The 19,185-nt window shown below is 39.9% G+C and overlaps 1 protein-coding gene across 1 annotated transcript in view; it reads right to left on the bottom strand.

The window, feature by feature from the left end:
• Positions 1-1,954: 1,954 nt before the first annotated feature.
• plxnb1b (plexin b1b) overlaps positions 1,955-19,185 on the bottom strand; it is a 159,706-nt gene continuing 142,475 nt past the window's right edge. The window contains exons 24-40 of the mRNA XM_084726514.1: positions 18,847-19,026; positions 18,573-18,721; positions 16,920-17,020; positions 16,333-16,550; positions 15,409-15,587; positions 15,256-15,322; positions 12,303-12,449; positions 12,021-12,186; positions 10,774-10,877; positions 9,888-9,972; positions 9,507-9,673; positions 8,846-9,006; positions 8,511-8,658; positions 8,109-8,173; positions 6,356-6,431; positions 6,197-6,271; positions 1,955-4,321 (exon numbers count right to left, since the gene is read on the bottom strand). Of these exons, the coding sequence (XP_084582640.1) occupies positions 4,217-4,321; positions 6,197-6,271; positions 6,356-6,431; positions 8,109-8,173; positions 8,511-8,658; positions 8,846-9,006; positions 9,507-9,673; positions 9,888-9,972; positions 10,774-10,877; positions 12,021-12,186; positions 12,303-12,449; positions 15,256-15,322; positions 15,409-15,587; positions 16,333-16,550; positions 16,920-17,020; positions 18,573-18,721; positions 18,847-19,026 (2,193 nt within the window). The 3' untranslated portion in view covers positions 1,955-4,216. The remainder of the gene's footprint in view (positions 4,322-6,196; positions 6,272-6,355; positions 6,432-8,108; positions 8,174-8,510; positions 8,659-8,845; positions 9,007-9,506; positions 9,674-9,887; positions 9,973-10,773; positions 10,878-12,020; positions 12,187-12,302; positions 12,450-15,255; positions 15,323-15,408; positions 15,588-16,332; positions 16,551-16,919; positions 17,021-18,572; positions 18,722-18,846; positions 19,027-19,185) is intronic.

The following is a 19,185-nucleotide window of genomic DNA, read 5'->3' as shown; positions in this document are numbered from 1 at the left end:
GGCACTGCTGGCACGGCTCTGCCACCAGGAAAAATCAGCTTTCTCTGACAACATAGTGACACTGAGGAATTTGTTGCTTCAGGTGACTACATTTACCATCATCACAGACTGGACATCCACACGTAGTAGTGCTTACTGCGGAGCCTAATTTTACCTAGTCCCCCCTACCTCTCTGGTCCTAGTGAGGCTCCACGTCCATTTTATGGGGTTGGGGTAAGATCATCAAACTGACCTAATGTCAGCCTTGGGGTACAGCTGGACTTAGAGGTGGAGCTTGTCCACAAGTAGATATATTTGTTAGTATAATACTCATTGACTTGGTAGACTACATCTCAGTGTCCTCATCTCCATGGTAACCTCAGATTGAACATGCATCCTGTACATTATTAACTATGAGTTAGCCAGGAGGAGATCATATAATAGGTCATATATGTGAGCATCTTTGTAACCATGGCGCTCGTCCACAGTTAATCTCACATACTGCTGGTTCCATCAGCCTAATATTTTCAGTGTACATTGTTGTGATTCACAACATTTGAAAAAGCTTGAAAAATCTATATAAAACCTATATATAAACTATATTATACAGACTGCTGAGTCCTCACTCCTCTTAACCAGCCAGCAGGAGCCTCAAACCATCTACAAATGTTAGGCTAGAAACAAAGCTTACCTAGTAGCAGTGTTGGGGAGTGACTAGTCACATGTAATTAAATTATGTATAAATGTAATTCATAATCATAATAATTTGTAGTCCATTAGAATAGGTACTTAAATTACAGTTATGAATCAAAATGTTGTTGATTACAAAGGTGTTTAATCCAAATATTCTTTTTTTTGGGTTGCTTAACCTCCTCTAGTTACAGACCACATCTCAAGGAGATTCAACCTTAAAGGGACAATTCACCCCAAAATCAAAAATACAGGTTTTTCCTGTAGTGCTATTTATCCATCTAGACAGTTTTGGTCTCCCTCCAATATAATGGGACTAAATGGCACTCAGCTTGTGGTGCTTGAAGCACAAAACCCCCCCACACACATTTGAGAAATGCAAAACCAGTGTCAAGTGTTACTCAAGATAATTCACAGACGTTGTGGGTGGTTTCATGTAGGAACTTACTGCAGTAGAATCTACTGGAATTACTTTCTTTTGACTAGAAAGAAAGTAGTTCCTTCATGAAACTGCTCCAGAACTCTTCAACTCACACCAAAAAAGAAATCTAGATGGACAGATAGCCGTAACGTGGGGGAAAATATGTATTTTTGTTTTTGAAGTGAACTGTCCCTTTAATGTCACATTTTTTTTTAAAGACACAGAAAACACATCATTTTAAGAATACTTTATTACATCAGCATCTGTGAGAAGTGAACACCTTCTCTTATTAAACAGGTTAAATCACTACAGTTACATTTGAAATCAGTATGTACAATGATATTAACACACGGAATAAGAAACATCTTTAAAACTGCTCCTTGCAGAGCCTGCTCTACATTGCCAAATTTATACAGCCTAATAACAAGTTATGATTTTCCCCTCAGGTGGCTTGTCTTTATCATCACTGAGCTCTCAGCCCCGTCTGAACTGACAGAGCAAACCATCTGCTCATGAGTCTTTAGTTGCTTGTGTGAGTTAAGTGATGGGTGGGATCCATGGACAGAAGTGAGACCATTTTTAAAAGATAATCCTTTTTACTGTCAACTTTTCCGGTCACTAATGACTGGGGCTGGGTACTGAACATCTTTACTTCTTAAGTGCAGACTAAACTGTATCTATAGCACTAGCTTGAGTACTGAAAAATAATGTAGCACCAAATATAATGTGATATTGATTTTTTTTTTTTGAAAAATGTGTATATATTCTGCAAAGTAAAGCACTGATTTCTACTGAAACTTGGCGCTGGTGTTGTGTCAACATCTGTTTCCCTGTTGATTTGGGTTACCTCTTTGTTTTCAAACCCAACCAGTTATCTCTCAGTGCCTAACCCTAACCATAATATTATCTAATATAAACCCTAACCCCAACCACAAATGGCAGGTCTATAAGAAACACCATTTAAAGGGGAAACAGAGTTTGACACAAGACCAGCACCAAATGTCCAACTGTCCCCAGCCCTACTAACCCCGAGAAACCATCTCAGTCTTTGTCATTTAAATAAGAAAAACATCAGCAAATATTACCTCATGTATATAAGGTCTCTGTGCTCCAGCTGAAAGCAGAACAGTGTGACAACATGAACTATACTTACTGAAGCAGTAGTATAATTAATATATAACCTGACAAAACAAAATGCCATACAGACCTTCAGCACATGAAGCAGTGCCACCTTGTGTTCAGTACATGAACTGTATACTACCCACGATGTCGACACCAAAACATTTCAACACGTACCATGAGCTCGGCTTGGAGTGGAACAAGGTGAACCATGATTTAATACATAAAAGGAATGTTAAAAATGTACAAAATAGAAATATGACTGACGTACACAATAAAAACACTGCGGTGCACACTAACTTCATTAATATGAGTTTCTTTATGGAAGGATTTTTGTTTTTCCTCTAACATCTTTCCAGTGACTTGTACACTACAGACACATCCACATGAAGAAGTATAAAAGCAAGAAATAAAACAGAGTAAACTGTCACTCAGTCGGGTTTAAGTACCTTAAAATGCTCCAACGAGCAGGTTCTCATTTCTACTATAGAAGATTAGGGCCAAATGTGGAAAAATTTGTTTCCATTCTGAGTTTGTAGGCAGAATTTTCAGTCTTTTAAACTCAGGATTCAGAGTTTAAAATCAGAAATCTGCAAATGTCTGAATTGATAAAGTCATAATTTAGAATTTAAAGTCAAGATTCCAAATTAAAGTCAGAATTCTGAGGTTTACGTTAAAATTCTAAGTTTAAAGTCAGAACTCTGAGAATAAAGTCAAAATTAATAAAGTTTAAGTTAAAATTCAGAATTTATTCTTTGAACACAGAATCTTAAAGTCAGAATTTTGAGATTAAATTTAGGATTCTGTCTTTAAACTCAAAACGTAAATAAATTCCTCACATATGTTCTTAATCCTCTCTGTAGGTTTACAATCTCACACAAAGGAAAGAAAATAATGAACTAGAAAAGTGTGAAATGTCTGAGAGTGTGTGTGTGTGTGTGTGTGTGTGTGTGTGTGTGTGTGAGTGTGAGTGTGAGTGTGTGTATGTGTGTGTGAGTGTGAACCGCTGCAGATGAGAGCGTCCAGCAGGTGTTACTGTATATGTGCATGAGGGCAGATCAGTTGGAGCTGGTTGAAATGTACACAGTTGTGTTGTGTTGTGTTGTGTTGTGTTGTGTTGTGTCAACAACACCGTCACAGAGAAAACAGAGTGTTTGATGCAGCACAGCAGGCTGAGGTAGAGAGTGGCAGTGACTTATTGAACTCTCAGCTATTTGCTTTAAGTAAAGAGGCTTATAAACAACGTTGTGACCATCAGTCTTAAACACGTGTCCATTTCAGAGACAAAAATCTTCAAACATAGTTCACTGTTTTCTGAATACTGCTGACAACATGTAAAATAGAATAAGAACCAGTTACTTCAATACTTTGTACTAGAAAGCAGAAATGTGAAAATACAAGAGGCAGATTGACAACCAGGGCAGTATGTGTAACTGTACACACACACACACACACACAAATCACCGTACACACACAAAGAAATAACTTCTGACCATACAGCAGCGACAAGCACACAAGGCATTAAGAGGTACCGCTTCATAAAATTCACTCCAGAGGGAAAACAGTGACATAAAATTTGACTTTTATCACTTCTATCAGATCACATCAGCTGACTGCAGACCAGCTGGACTCTGTTACATCAGAGCTGCTGTGTTCTGGAGAGATAAAACACTAAAATGATTCCTCCTCCAACTGTCTCTTCATAAAGTTATAATGGAGGGACAGCAGGTCCTTTGTCCAGGTGTGTCTGGTGTCCTTGTGCTCGGGGTGTCCAGACTAAAATCACCGATGTATCCTCAGCCAAGTCCAGACTTCAATTCCAACCTGAATCTTCTGATCCTCAAAAAAAAAGTGTCTTGAAAAACTCACAGTTCTTCGACTCTCCTGACAGGAAGGCTATACTGTCCTCCTGTTTGTCTGTCTCCTGCTCTCCTGCGTTTCAGTTCAACCTGCAGGGTGCGAGTCTCTTAGTTCACCTGCCTCTCCCAGCCCACTCTGTTTCCTCTGTCACAAGTCGGTGACTTTATTCTCCACGGCGGCGGCGATCTGCTGCAGTCTGTAGCCCAGCTGCATTTTCTGGGCCGTGGTGTCCTCCTCCAGCGCCGTGATGATCTGATGACAAGAGGGGGAAGAAGGCACAGGGATGGAAGGACAGAGGTAAAGAGGAGAAGAGGGACAACAAACACAAAAATAAGAGTCAAAATTTCTGTAAAAAGGTCTTCTTTGTGTGGTTTTATTTATCCAAAAGGTTTCAGAGACAAATGTATGATTTCAGTCTACATAAATAAAATGGATTATACTGTCTGAATGTTTATCATGTCAGCCTTTTCTGGAAATATGGTACAACATCCCACTTGACCAAATTTAATTGTAGTGAACGTGGTATTAATCCATTTACGTACTGCTCAATCACAGATGTATTCAGGTCAGTGATTGTCAAACTTTTTGTGTCCAAGCCACAAGTCAAAATCTAAAGGTACACCTTCATTTTCATGCGAAATAGCCTCTATAATCAACAGAGGCAACGAGTGCTAGCCAGTCAGAGGCAGAGCTCCTGGAGTGTGGGTGGGAAAATTTGAGAGTCTTCAGTTGTGACTGACCACTGGTGAGAATGAATGACACCAAATCATTTTGTTAATTTTATCCTTTCTAACTACCCGTTATTTTTCCTCTTAGAGAGCAAACTTGGTCATATCGAGAAAGCTAAGCTGCAAAATCTGTTGTTCTTCCTGCACCAGTGATGTCACAGTGATGCTGTTGGTGTTAAGGAAGAACTACAGGCTGTGTCAGCTTGAATTTCTAGCCTCCTCCTCTGCGTATCCAGGGGGTGTGCTAGATGGGTGTCTCTTCTCACCTAACAATATGTTTTGGCCAACAAAGTAATAGCAATAGGACAGGGTGATGATGCATGGTATCATGGGCATGGGCATCAGAAGCCTGTGCGCAATGCATCCTGGTATATGTAGGATCCGCTGACACGACTTTGCTAGCAGGAGAACTCAGCTTCCTCTGTCAGTATAGCAGCACTGAGGAATTTATTGCTTCAACTGACTACATTTACCATCAGCACTGACTGCACATCCACATTAACAGTGCAGAAAAAAAGTGCACTGTGGCAAACTTTAAATGTCTGCCACAGTGTCACAGTTTGTGATACTACCACTGGGGGGCGCTAAAGGGAAAAGAAAAACACTCCAAAAAATGACTGAAGATGAATGTACATATTCCTCCTTCACAACACAACACACAGCCCCCCTCTGTCATTTATTCAACCTACCTTTGAAAACGTGGCCACTGGAAAATTTGCAAATATCCAAAAATCTGTTGATATCTATGTCTTTCCTAATGTTTAAAAGCAGGTGTTTCTCTTTGGGACCAGAAATGTGGGCTTTTCTTGTGTACATGCATCTCTACCCCAGCCTGAAAACAAAGGCTGAACCAAAAAAAGTCGAAAAAAATCATGATGATGTGATATTTATTGAGGTCTGTACCAAACAAACATTTTCTTTCATCTGGAGAAAAGATTTTTAGGTCAGGTCATCTCTGCAGCGCTACAGTACCTCATTATAATGACGTTTCTTCATTTTTTCTTTTTGTGATTAATTGTGCAGCCCTACTGCAAGCTGTAGACTAGTTGTAAACAGGCAAGAGGCCGTGTGTTGCAAACTGGTCAAAAGTCAAACCGAGAAGCATATTCTCAAAGTGCTGTGTACATGTCCAAAGAACACTCCCAAAACCTAAATCATATCAGAATATCCCACCTGTCTTAATCAGAATAAGGCCTAATTCAGAACGTACAAATGGAATATACTGTTTACAGGACCTGTATCAAATTCAGAATATTGTCATATTCTGAATAATAATGAAAATTAGTGTTCATGTTAATGTAGTGATTCATTAGATTCTACATTGTGGTGCATTTTTAACTTCACTCTGTTCATAATGGGGCATGATAAACTGCTGAGTCAGACTGAGTGGTACACACACCTGGTCATAGTATTTGTTGATGTATTTGTACAGCTCGTGCAGTGCCACCAGGTAGTTGAGCTCTCCAGAGTAGTTCTGAAACACAAAGCGTCAGGTTAGTGTGTGTCTGTATTGTGGATCTGTGGATACTGTAGACTGTTGAGGTGCGGCTGCTCTCACCCTGGACAGCTCCGCCAGAGCAGAGTTCATCTCCTGGTCACTGGCTGAGATGGTCTGCCTGATGTCAGCATAGTACCTGCAAGAACAGAAAATACCATCAACTTCACATGCATGACTGAGATTAAAAACAGATTTAATAAAATGATGAGAGCAGATTTCATGATAAAAACAGATATCATACAAGTGGGGTACAAAAATCTGAGACCAGTAGTCAAGATCCTTCTCTCTTGCATTTATTTGTCATGTAAAATAGTCTGCCTCCACTACATATGTTAACAACATGTGTTTATGTATATATATTCTGATTTTTTTTTACTCCTTAATACTGGTATCAATCAAATATTTTCCAGTCTTCCAGTCTTCCACAGCGAAATGCTGGTATTTCTCAGCCCAGGACTTGTTTCATCTCCTGAGATGTGGTTTAGAAACTGCTACTCGTCCTCAGAGACTGCTATAAGACAGCCTTCTTTCTTTCCTCTTCTTGCGTTCTTTATTTAGCAAATTCTGTATCTGTGACGAAGTTGCTTTCCTATTTCTCAGGGAACTAAGACTGATGTAATGATCTTCAGATTGTCACTTTTGGTCTGATTGTGCTTACATAGCTGATCCAGTTTCTGCAAAGTGTCTCACAGTTTCAGAGCACTGCTTCCTTAGAAAACTTGAGTCTAGTCTGATGCTGGGGAAGCTCCTCTTTGCTCAGAATTTGACTTCTGACACTTTCACTTAGTTCTGATATCATGTTTCTCACTATCACAGTCCTTAGTAAGTAATGATCTGCTGGAAACTTGAGGCACAGCCACATTTACATCAGGCCAACAGTGGCGGAAACTTTTGTTACTTGCACAAGCTGCTGATGAGTGGATTAAATTCACCAGAGTGTCATCAGACTGCATGCTTCATAATAATACAACTGAAGAAGAAAATCTGACCTCTTCTACAAAGAAGCTCAGTTGGTCAGTGACATGACATACATATACATACTCAAAATAATTTAATCAGATGGTATTAAGTTATAGACAACCAAAATTATGTTTCATGACAGAATTCTGCAGGAAGACAAATTAAAGAAAAACACATCAAAGTCTCATGTTTCAAAATGTGTCACCTGTCTCTAAGCAGACACAGCATCCTATATGAGCTGCAATTAATTAATTATTAATCAATTATTAAATTAATCTGCAACTTTTCTTATAACTGCTTAATTGGTTTGAGTAATTTTTTAAGAACAAAAAATTCTCTGATTTCAGCCTCTTAAATGTGAATATTTTCTGGTTTCTTTACTAAATTAGGCTCACTGACTTATTTTATTTCTTTATCTAAAAAGTGAGCCATTTATTCAAACAGTGATTTATTGTTAAAGTAATGTAATTACAATTTAAAGCAGTTTCAAGCACTTCATCCAAAATCCAAGCACTTTTAAAACCTTGAAAACACTACATTAAAATTCACACATTTTCAAGGATTTCCAGCCATAAGAATCCCATTAAATTTAGTAGTGCATAATCTTGTTTTGGAATCTGCAAACTTTCTTATCATTTCCTACTTTACATTACAATATGACAGATTTTCAATGTAGTCTCAGACTTTTGGACCCCACTGTGCTTAAAAAATAGTGTTTTTATACCTAGAAAGTAAATGAGCCTTTGACCAAACAGCATTTTTGATACAATCATTACATTTTATTCCAAAGTGCATCATCATATTTGGTATGAAGTCATGTTGACCAAGGAGCTTTAATAAAATGTGAGCCCACCTCTCTACCATCTGTTTGTAGCGTGGGATGTCTCTGGCATACAGCAGCTTGTTGATGGGAGAGTCCTGATCCAAAAAAAAACAGAAACAGAGGGGATGAGAACCAGAGACAGAAGGAGGGACAGGACAGGACAGGAGACGGCTTCAGGGCTCGTCTCAATGTCAGCTCCATGTCTGATGGCTGTCAAACCACCATCTGATTTATTAACAACTCAAACATCATTTAAAGCCTCAATGTTTCCTCTTCAACCATTCGTGTTTCTTTGCTTCAGCCTCAAGTATGACTGTAGAAAAAATGACTACCACAAAAAAATATTTAAAAAATACATGTACAATAAAACATTTTTTTTTATCAATCCTCTCTAAGTTCTAATGTGTAAGAAGCTCCTCCATGCTGCCTCACCCGTCCCAGCTTGTGCTCAGCGATGGTGCAGGAGTCCATGAAGGTCTGGGCGATGACAGAGAGGACTGCGTCCACGTGGTCCGACGCCTGGACGTCAAAGATAAACTGAGGGTTCTTCACGATGTTGATCCAGAAACGCAGAGGCAGACTGGGGAACAGAGGAGATGTTAGAATTAAAACAACATTCATCTTCTTTTAAACATTACTTGCAGTTGTGAAAAAGCAATTTTTGGTCCTTATGTAATACGGATCTAATATCTTTTAGGACAAAACCCTTTAAACCCTCCATACTCCTGGACAGTGTGTGCATGCATCTTCAGTGTATAATGCTGTACCTGTTGGTCTTCCAGATGTGTATTGTCTCGGGGTCGGAGATGCCGTGTTGTCCCGCCTGGTCGTCCAGCAGGTCAAAGAAGTATTTGACAGCCAGCGGGACGGGACGACTGGTGCTGAGGATCACTGTGAACAGATCGTCCACAAACTTCTGCAACGTCCCCTGGAGAACATCGAAGAAGAGAAGGAAGGACAGTCAAACACCTCATTTACACCTGGTGTTAAAATTGGATCTGTATCCAGATATGTTATCCAGGTGATGAACAATCCAGTCCTGCCTGTGTTTACGTTTACACCTCACATTTTTAATGTGTTCTTGTTATTCTCATTGAGATCAGATCTCTGTTGGCCAGAGCTAAATCTGTGCACCAGTAATTTGTGGTGGTGGTGGCAAATCAGCCCCAGACGGTTTGGAAATGCTGTCTACAAGAAAATATTCATTATTTATCCCCTCTTGTATATTCAGCACATGTATTAAATTATTCTGTGCTTTATGTCAGTTTGTGTTGTAGCACTGGTGTATAGGTCACTGTGTGACTAGAAATATTTAACAGAGGACAAAGATAAACTTTCTGGTGCTGGACTATTTTCGCAACATGTCAAAAAAGAAACAGACTCAAACCTTGTCTTGACAGCTCAGAGAGTGTGTGTATGTTTGTGTACCTTCATGGACAGCAGGCGGGTCAGGTAGATCTCTGGGATGGCCTTGGCCCTCTCTCTCTCCCTCAGGCTGCCTCTGCGGTGTTTGGGCAGCTCGGGCTCCTCGCTGGCTTTCACCAGATGCCACAACCTCACTCCTCCTTCATCTGCGTCCTCCAGCATCGGAGTCTCTGCTCAGGGACAGAGTGCACAAGTACAAGTTACTGAAGCTATCAAAATCTGAGCCCTGATTATACACATGAACAACAGGCAGTTGCACAGTACAACCCAGCACCCCTTTCCCATTTCTGCAGCCTAGATTTATTTAAAGATAACAGAAATAAAGAGGATAAACTGATTTGGATCAATTATTACAATAACAAAAGTGTTGTCATGTGAACTCACTCTCTCCTGCAACGTAGTCGTGGTTGTCATGGTGAATGTGTTTGGTGTGACGAGGGACCAGAGCTACTGTTGCACCATCTGGGACCTGATGAACAACATAAAAACATACAGTTAGCAGGATCAGACCACAGACTCCTGGGGTTACATGGACAGTAGAGCAGCTCTTTGGCTCTACCAGAGTTGTCTAGAAGCTCATTTTCATCTATAGTCCCTGGGCAGGAAACAGAGAAGTACTTCTTGGCTATAAAAAACCCTAACACTGTTGTATAAATACACAACTACAAGACAGAACATATTCATGATACAACAACAGCTTCAGCAATGACATTAACAAGATTTCATGGATGCTAAATAAAGTGATCCAATAACGTGTGTTTACATGCCACAAAGAAATAATCAGAATATAACTTTCCAACATGCACAGAGTGGTTCTGTCTGCTGTGGAAGAAGAAGAAGTGGTTCCACACATATCAGTGAAATTCATTTCTATCTTTGTTTATTGTGCATTTTGTCTCTTTTTTGTTTAAATCAAGGAGGGAGACAACCAGAAATATTTCAGAGCATACAGTTTGTTTCCAAGATGCTGGATTATTTACACAATATTATCATATGGGTATAATTAACATGATATCAATATTTCATTTCATAGTTATCGTCAGTTCAGGTATATTGTGACACCCCTATTTACAACAATCAGATTAAGCATTTAAATGGTAATTAGGTGCAAATATTTTCCTACTGAATGGATTATCAAAGTTTTATATCACTCCCAACTGAAAATTCCTAAAACTCCTAAACCTCTGTGTTTCTGATTATTATTGGAATACTGGGGTCCATGTGAAAACGCAGCTAATCAGTGTGGAACAGAGGAGGTGTGAACTGTGACCTTGTAGTGCTGCAGTGTGTTGAGGCGTTTCCAGTTGCCCTGAACCACAGATGTCAAGTCCTCGTCTGACAGGATGAGATGACCGGCGACACCAGACCTCCACTCTGAACAGGAGACAACAGACACACAGTCAGCACAGTTAATACACAGAATATATTTACAACTGAACAGGGCTGTACTGTACTACTATTGAGATTCAAAGCTTCATTCACAATACTGACATTCATATTTAAATGCTGCACGGTTGTTGTTTATTTTTCATGTCTATTTATTCTGAGAAAATGCAGTATTTCTGTACAGTTGCAGATTTAAGATCACTAATATTATCAGTATTATAGTATTTGTTGAGGTAGATTCCAGTGCTGCTTAAGTTGGTTCTGACTTACGTGATCCAAACATTATCAATAATTCTAATAACAATGAATGAATACAAAAATAAATAAAAATAATAAAAACAATGACTGAGCACTGTCAAGTCCAAAAGTCAACATTCATTGAAAAAAAGGTACTAAAAACATGTTGAAAATAATTACGTCTAACAAAATATTCAGCTTCAATCCATATTTCTTGGTGTTTAGCCTTTCAAAAACAACATTTTCACTACAGCTGCATAATTAAACACAATATAATTGAAATCACAGTATGGCCAAGAGCAATATCCAAATCACACAACCCTGCAAGTGTTTGATCAAGGAAAAATGTGTAATAAACACTGTTATAATCAAATAGTGTAGTGCTGCAGAGATGCCCTGGCCATTTTTTTTTCCAGTGAAAATGAAAACTGCGATGCAAAAATGATCATTTACACTAAACACATTGTATACAACAACTGCAATTTCGATCAAAATAATCGCAATATGACTTTTTTCACCATATCATGCAGCTGTCATTTTTACAGTAGTCTGAAAACTGTTTGCTCTCCTGCTTGTCACACACCAAGTCAGGCAGCACCTATATTAGCATGGCAGTTTAGCAGCAATCTAACAGCACTATAAGTTACATATATACTGATGAAACTGACTAGTTCTGTTTGATCAGAGTGACCACTTCATGGACTTTTCTTGTATTTACTGCTGTCTTGCTGTAGGGGGCAGCAAAGCTCAATAAATGGGAGCCAATTTATAATATGTTGCACTTTACTGTTGCAGATAGAAGGGATTCAATAGCAGAAATGCTGGGATGAACTTCATCTGTAACTCAGTTTTTTTTAGTTTCAGCTGCATCACGTGGTGCGTATGGACTCTCACCCAGGTCCAGTGAGTCGGCGTGGGGCCGGTGGGAGAAGGAGGTTCCCTTGTACACCTGATCCAGCAGCTTCTCCTTCACCTGTGTGATGGTGTCACAGTCCAGCACTTTGGAGGGCAGCGGCTGGGTCTCGTTCACTCCTCCACCCTGCACCAGCACATTCAGAGTCTGCAGGAGGAGAAAAAAACAGGAGGGGTGAGAGAAGGAGAAGGTCGTGGTGGAAGTCTGGGATTCTTTAATTAGATGCCAACAATCATTGTGTTGAAAGTGAGGGTTGTCCTCACCAGGGTCTTGTACTCCACATCCTCTCGCAGCAGGCGGTTGTCATTGAGGGTGTACTTGGCCTTGCCGGTCACAGCGTCCACTGGACCTTTATCTACCTGGTGCTTTATGGCCCTGAACAGCATGTAGAGAGACTCCCCCGCTGAGTCCTGCGCACACACACACACACACACACACACACACACACACACACACACACACACACACACACTTAAGTCAATGAGTAGTAGTACCAGCCTAACACACTCTGCAGGAGAGGATGGTGGGTTCAAATTACATGGACACAAAGACAAGGACATTCTTCAAACTCTTAAATCAGCAACTATCAACTTTGTTGAAAAAAATTCATTCTACAAACTCAAAGTCTATCAGGAAAAGCTGGACTTTGTATTTTCAAAAGAAATTCTTCAACTGTTTAGTTAAGCTTGACGCAGAAAAAAAGCCCATGTCACATCTGTCAGTTGTGTAAACACACTTGTGACTTTTTGGTGTGAAATCTAATCTTAACTGGAAAATGCATTTTCTGTAGATAATGCAGTGGGAGCTGAAGTGCATTTAAAAGCACTGCTGGAAATGCAGAAAAGTGAAATGAAATCTTAAAGCTCAGATGCACTGCACTGTACTGGTGAAAAACCTGGAAGCTGAAAAACGTAAAACTGGCAGAATTGGAAGCTGAACTGTATCATATCAGTAGGTGAGTGTTGAAACACATTCCTAGAAAATCAGAAAGTTAAACTGTAACACTGTAAATGCATGAAGTTAACCCCAATTACTCCAAAAGGCTGACAGAAGAAATTACAAATAATGAAGGTTAGAATAAGAATAGTGTGAATGCTGAATCAGCATAAATCAGCAATCACACAAATAAAATGTTCATCACAAAAGGACTTATGCTTCAACGTGTGTTTTTCCTCAGGCCAACAGAGCAGTCCATTTGGGGAACTACGCTGTCTTATTTATGGACTTTCTCCCTCATATTAGGGGTGTAACAACTCTCAAAACCCACGATCCCATTTGACTTTCAAGTTCACAATTCAAACTGATTTACATTTAAACATTTTTTCAGCACTCACAGCTGTGACATATCGAGTCTTGATTTGTAAAGATCAAGAAATCATTGGTTTTATGTCCTGACAACTGTCATTTACATGTTCAAATTCTTCTTCAAAAAGATTCCACTCCACATGAAGCTACCAGAAAACTACGCTGTTGCCTTTCAAGTGGTTTTTTTTTTTTTTGGGACATGAGACAGCAGGTGAAAAGACAAGAAAATGCAGATACAGCATTTGATTTCATTCAATTAAAGGGGTAGTTCACCCAAAAATGAAAATTCAGTCACTATCTACTCAACCTGTTGATTGAAGGTCAGGTTTAGTTTTTTTAGTCCATAAAACACTAATGAAGTTTCACAGGAGAACAGCGTTGCAGAATCTCCCAAAAAAATGGGAGTGAATGGTGACCAATGTAAAAAACGACAGTAAAAAAACATAAATTTCCTCCATACTGCTCGCCCCAGCATGCTCAGTTGACTTGAAATTCATCATTTCCACCATGTTTTTAGCCTGAATCTTCACTGTAGATCCTTAGCTTGGAGCCACGTTCACGTGTGTCTGCACACTGTCTGAACTGTGTGTGTGTGTGTGTGTGATGTCACAGTGTGTGACTGTCATGTCGAGACTTTAGGAGACTAAGGTTATGCCGGTTGTTTTATGTTTTTTTTCTTTTGCTTTTTTCTGGTTGTTTTTTCCATTTGAAAACTGGTCACTATTCACTTCCATTGTTTGGGATATTCTGCAACACTTTCCCTGTGGACTAACAAAATGAGCTCGACCTTCAATCAGAATGAGGGTGACTAGATAATGACTGCATTTTTACTTTTGGGTGAGCTATACCTTTAAAATTCTGACACTCTCATACATTTTATCACCACTTCATGAGTCCACATCATGGACTCAAACCAGCAACATTCTGCTAACAAACGAATAAATCCTGCAAAATGTTACTTATTTATAACCAACATTGTTTGGGGTAACGTTACAAAAGTATGGTGTTAGATTAATATTTTACTTTGAGCAGTAACAAAGTAATACAGCATATTCCTAATAAGATTTTGGTAATATTATCACATTTCCTACGTCACGTAATCTGTTACCAACAGTGAGGAATTAATATCAGAAACAGGAGCCTATTAAAATTAAATGAAACAGAAAAATACAGCTGGTGTCAAGAAATGTAACAGCTACCTCATTAATGCTTAAAACTATAAATCACCACAGAAATGAGAATTACCAACAAAAAACCATTATGTTCTGAACAGACACTTAAAAAACACAAAGAACATTTGCTTTGTGGAACAAACAAACTACTCAGCACTAAGCCTGATGAAAAATGTGAGCTGTCTACAATATTCTCACCTACATTACAAACCAGAGCCAGAGAGCAGCACGCTCTGCTCCACCAAGGATAAATATATTGATTCAGTACCTTTTCACTGGCATCAGACTAATGTTTACATGCATATTGTTGAAAGAGTAGATGAAGCAGAAATAAATGCTTCAGGTCACGGTTGGGACACCGCAGGACACAGCTGTGATGTGAGTCTGCACGGGGCTGCAGACACGGGGGAGGGGAGGACAGGACTGATTGATGCTTCTTTTTACCCAAAAGTGTTGCAATATATATGGCTATGAAACAACACAACCCTCTTCTCTTTTATAATCCCTAGCTGCCCCAGTTTTAGTAAAAATAACATAAAAGTAGTGTAACTCTACACAGACAGTAATATTGTCACTTATTACTTTCAAATGACAGTAACTCGTGATATGTAATCCATTACATTTTAAAAATAACTTCAACTAACACTGAAAACCAAAGCTTTAGATGGTCCTAACATTTGTGACAGATATTTCATAGTTGTCACAGAAACATAAAATCATGTCTTCTGTATGCACTGACCCTGAGGAAAGCATAGAGGCAGATGGACATCCAGTTGGTCAGCAGCTTCTCCACCACCGTCTCTGTCCTGCAGAGACAAAACACACAGGTTGAATCACTGTGAAAAACACCTTGAACCTAAAATCGCACTCTCAGTCTCCTCCCTCTTCTTACCGTCGCAGCATCAGTTTGGGGTTCTTGGCCACGTATTGTTCCACCAGGTCATTGAGGAGAGTTTTGAGGATGTCAGTGAAATACTCCAGTTTGCCGTGCAGCGCCACCGTCAGCAGGGACGCCACGTAGGCCCTGTCTCTGGGAGAGAACGTTCGCTGGCTCTCCAGAGTGTGGATGAACTGAGAGGAAGAAAAAGACAGACAAATTATACCTCTAGACTAAATCTAAGTACTGTCTTAAAGGGATAGTTTGTATTATTTGAAAGGTGGTTGTATGTGATAGTCAATATATTAGCTGGAGCAGTCAACACACCCTCAGTTTGGAGAAGCAGTGAGGAGACACATGCAAAAAAATCTGAAATCTGAAATATAATGGAATAACTGAATATTTTCACCACTTTCTTTTGCGGTCAGACAGCCTTTTTGGACAAGTCAAATATCACTTTCTCCAATCCAACCAAACTCCATGGGTGAAATCAGTAATTTTACCCTGCAGAACGCAGGACTTGCTACGTACTTACTGCAGCCTCTATCTGTTAATTTCAGTGTTTTAAACGATAGGCTCAGATACTTACCTAAGCCTTTAAAACTCCAAACTTTAAAATCTGAAGTAACCCTTTAAAACACTGAAGTCTCACAATAACACAAACACAAATGAAACAACTGAAAATTACTGATTTCACCCTCAGAAAAGGCTCTCTAACAGCAAGGCAAAGCAGTGAAAATATTCTAAATATTGTGTACACTTAAACTGATATTGATATTTTTTAGGTGGGCCTTTTTTAAATGGCTAAAATACCTTGTGCTGCTAATCCCATCCACAGCATCTACTGTAGCTCATACACTTCATAAAACTCCACATCAAATAATCTGAACTATCCCTTTAAAGCCTCTCTCTGCTCACATCACTGATGATGATGAATACCTTGGTGAGGAAGAGTTTACTGTTGAGCAGGTTGGACAGCTGCACCAGGCCCTGCTCCACCGTCTGCCGCCGACACTCCTGGACGTCCAAGTCGCGCCTCAGTGGGGACTCCCGGTGGCCAGGGAAGAAAATGCGCTCAGCGTACATCCGATAGTCGAGGAACGGGATGCCAGAGCCCACCAGGTCGCTGGACATGTCCATCATCTCTGTCATCAGGTCTGAGGGGGAGGAGAGGTCAAAGATCAGGAGGTGTTGCTACAAACTCTTTAGTCTTCAACTTCCACTGCATATTGTATTCAAAGTGCTGCATGCTGAGAACTGTTAGGAGGTAGAAGCTGGTAAATATTGACACTGGACAGTGTTGGCAGACTAAATTTAAACTGCAGCAGCCATGTGAGGACCATTTTATTAGGAGGTGTGATGTAATGGGATCATTTCATGAGGCCAGTGTGAAAACAAAGTGGATCTGTCAGCCTCTTCTAACTCAAATAAACTCCCTGCTTCTTCCGTCTCTGGCTCTCCTCTCCCAAACTCCTTCCTCCCTTTCCTGCTCTCTCCTCCTTTGTCACGCTACTTTACTCGTTTACCTGTGAACTCTTTCTTGCAGCGGTCTCTCACACTGGTTTCCAGGTTCTCCAGCTGGATCTGGACCTTCTTGTAGTCTCTCAGAGCCTGCTTACTCTTCCTCCTGAGAGACAGACGGGAACAAAGACGGGAGCAGAGAGGGTCAAGCAGGGATAGATGTAATACCAGTTTCACACTGGATTAGTGGGAATCCAGTGAACCTGTGAATAGGTTGACTCAAGTAATTTGACCCAACAAAACCCCAGCAGTGAGGATCAGAGTTAATCATGAGGTCACGCTGGGTCACAAAATGGAAACACTGCCTGATTTGGTAACACCCAAAGGTGACTGTCATGAAGCCCCTTTCACACATGCACTGCAACCCTACACTCATGTAGACATCAGCCGCAGGAGCTGGATGTGTGAACGCAAATGTCTGAATCAGTAGCACCAGAGAGTAAACGTATTTAAAAGGGCAGTTCACCCCAAAATCAAAAATACGTATTTTGCCTCTTACTGTCTGGGTATTTATCCATCTAGATAGTTTTGGTGCTCATTCACATTGTTTCATGTTTTATTAAAATGTTTTTTTCTTGTGCATTAAGGATGATAATGAAATGATAAACATATACAATGGTCTGAAGAAGACAGAACGAGTAGCGCATTCTTTGTCAGTGCACAGCAACCTTGTGCTGCTGCAGCCTTTATGGTAATCTGACTACATTAAATTCAGACTGATGAACTGGAAGTTTTATGGAAATGTTACGGGGTCTGAACTGTGAACGTGATTCAGACGAGACCAACATGTTGTATTGTCATCACATTTACCTAATGAGGTGCATTAAAGGGGACGTTAAGTTTAATTTAGTTGTTACTCAATAAGTTATGGTGCTCCGATCCATCAGCCGCTGACTGTTATCGCTTGATATTTTTTATAGTTTAAAAGAGAGCACTTTGGTGTCATTTCAAAGCATGCTGCTTCTGTCCTCTGCTGTCCATGTTAGAGCTTGACACATACACAGGGACAGGGACTTCACGGTGCATTCAGGTGCATCTCGTAAACTCTCATATCTACATAGCTTTGTATGGCAAAGTGCAAGGGCAATGACAGAGACTTCATGGTGCATTCAAGTACATCTCGAAAACTTAAAAATCTTTCCATGGCCACTAAGGGTCTTTAAAACTGTAAAGTTTCTTTTTTCTTTTTTTCCTTTGAATCACATAGGCCTGAATCTGGCATTGCTTTCTTTTTCTTTCACTACAGCATTGATTATTAAATGATAATTATGTATAACAATAATAAATAATAAGTTAATCAGAAATATTTGATGGTAATTTCAAATTTAAAACCATTGTCGTACTTATTCCTCAGGATGTCTCAAGGCCCACTGCAGGGCCTTCATGGCCCACAAGTGGGCTGCAGCCCGCACTTTGAGAATCACTGTTTTATACTTAAATATACAAAGTTAGGAATAGTTAAATTAATAAATAATCCTACATGATAAACAGAAGGATTCCAATAAACCCTGTGATCTTTATCTGCCCATTTGTGATTGGCCCAAAAAATCTGATCAACGAACCCTTATCAAAAAAGTTATTTATTATCATTGTCATCAAAACATTACTTTTTTTTCTACTCAACTACACAGTTTCAGTCACACAGTCCAGCCACTGACCTGTAAATGAGCACGATGATGAGGACGATAAGAGCCACGATGGACGCACCGACCCCAACTCCAATCTGAGCCTCCAGAGGGAAGGTGGATAGGCTGAGGTTGTCATACTGAACTTTACCAAGAGAGAAGTTCAGGTTGCCCATTTGGACCTGAAACACACACACAGACACGTACACACACACAGTCTCAATGTACAGCAGCGTCCTTGTCAAGCACTCACACATTCACACTCTGCTGACCCTGTAGTTTTACGGAGAGAACGTGGAGAACTCACAGTGAATTCAGGCAGGTTGTCGGAGCCTTCGCGTTTCTTGCCGTTGGCTACGGGTGCAGGCTGCTGAGATGGAGGCTCGCAGTAGAGATGGTTTCTGGTCAGAGTCTTAACAGCACAAACACCCTCTCCGACCATCACCACCACCTCATCCTTCGAGATGGCCAGGTCCAAGTCATCCCCCTGAGAACACATGCAGATAGAACTGTTATTAGATCTTATATGTACGTTCACTTTTGGTTCTTTTCATATTTTTTTTTCTTGGCAAATTTTCAGGCCATGCAAAAGAGTGAAAAGCATATATATCTTTGTAAACTCATTAGATTTAAAATTCCTGTCCTC

This window comes from Lutjanus erythropterus, chromosome 2 (assembly GCF_056507025.1).
Source record: "Lutjanus erythropterus isolate fLutEry1 chromosome 2, fLutEry1.hap2, whole genome shotgun sequence".
Lineage (NCBI taxonomy): Eukaryota > Metazoa > Chordata > Actinopteri > Lutjaniformes > Lutjanidae > Lutjanus > Lutjanus erythropterus.
The sequence above is the reverse complement of the archived record's forward strand: the minus strand, read 5'-3'. Positions and strand labels throughout refer to the sequence as shown.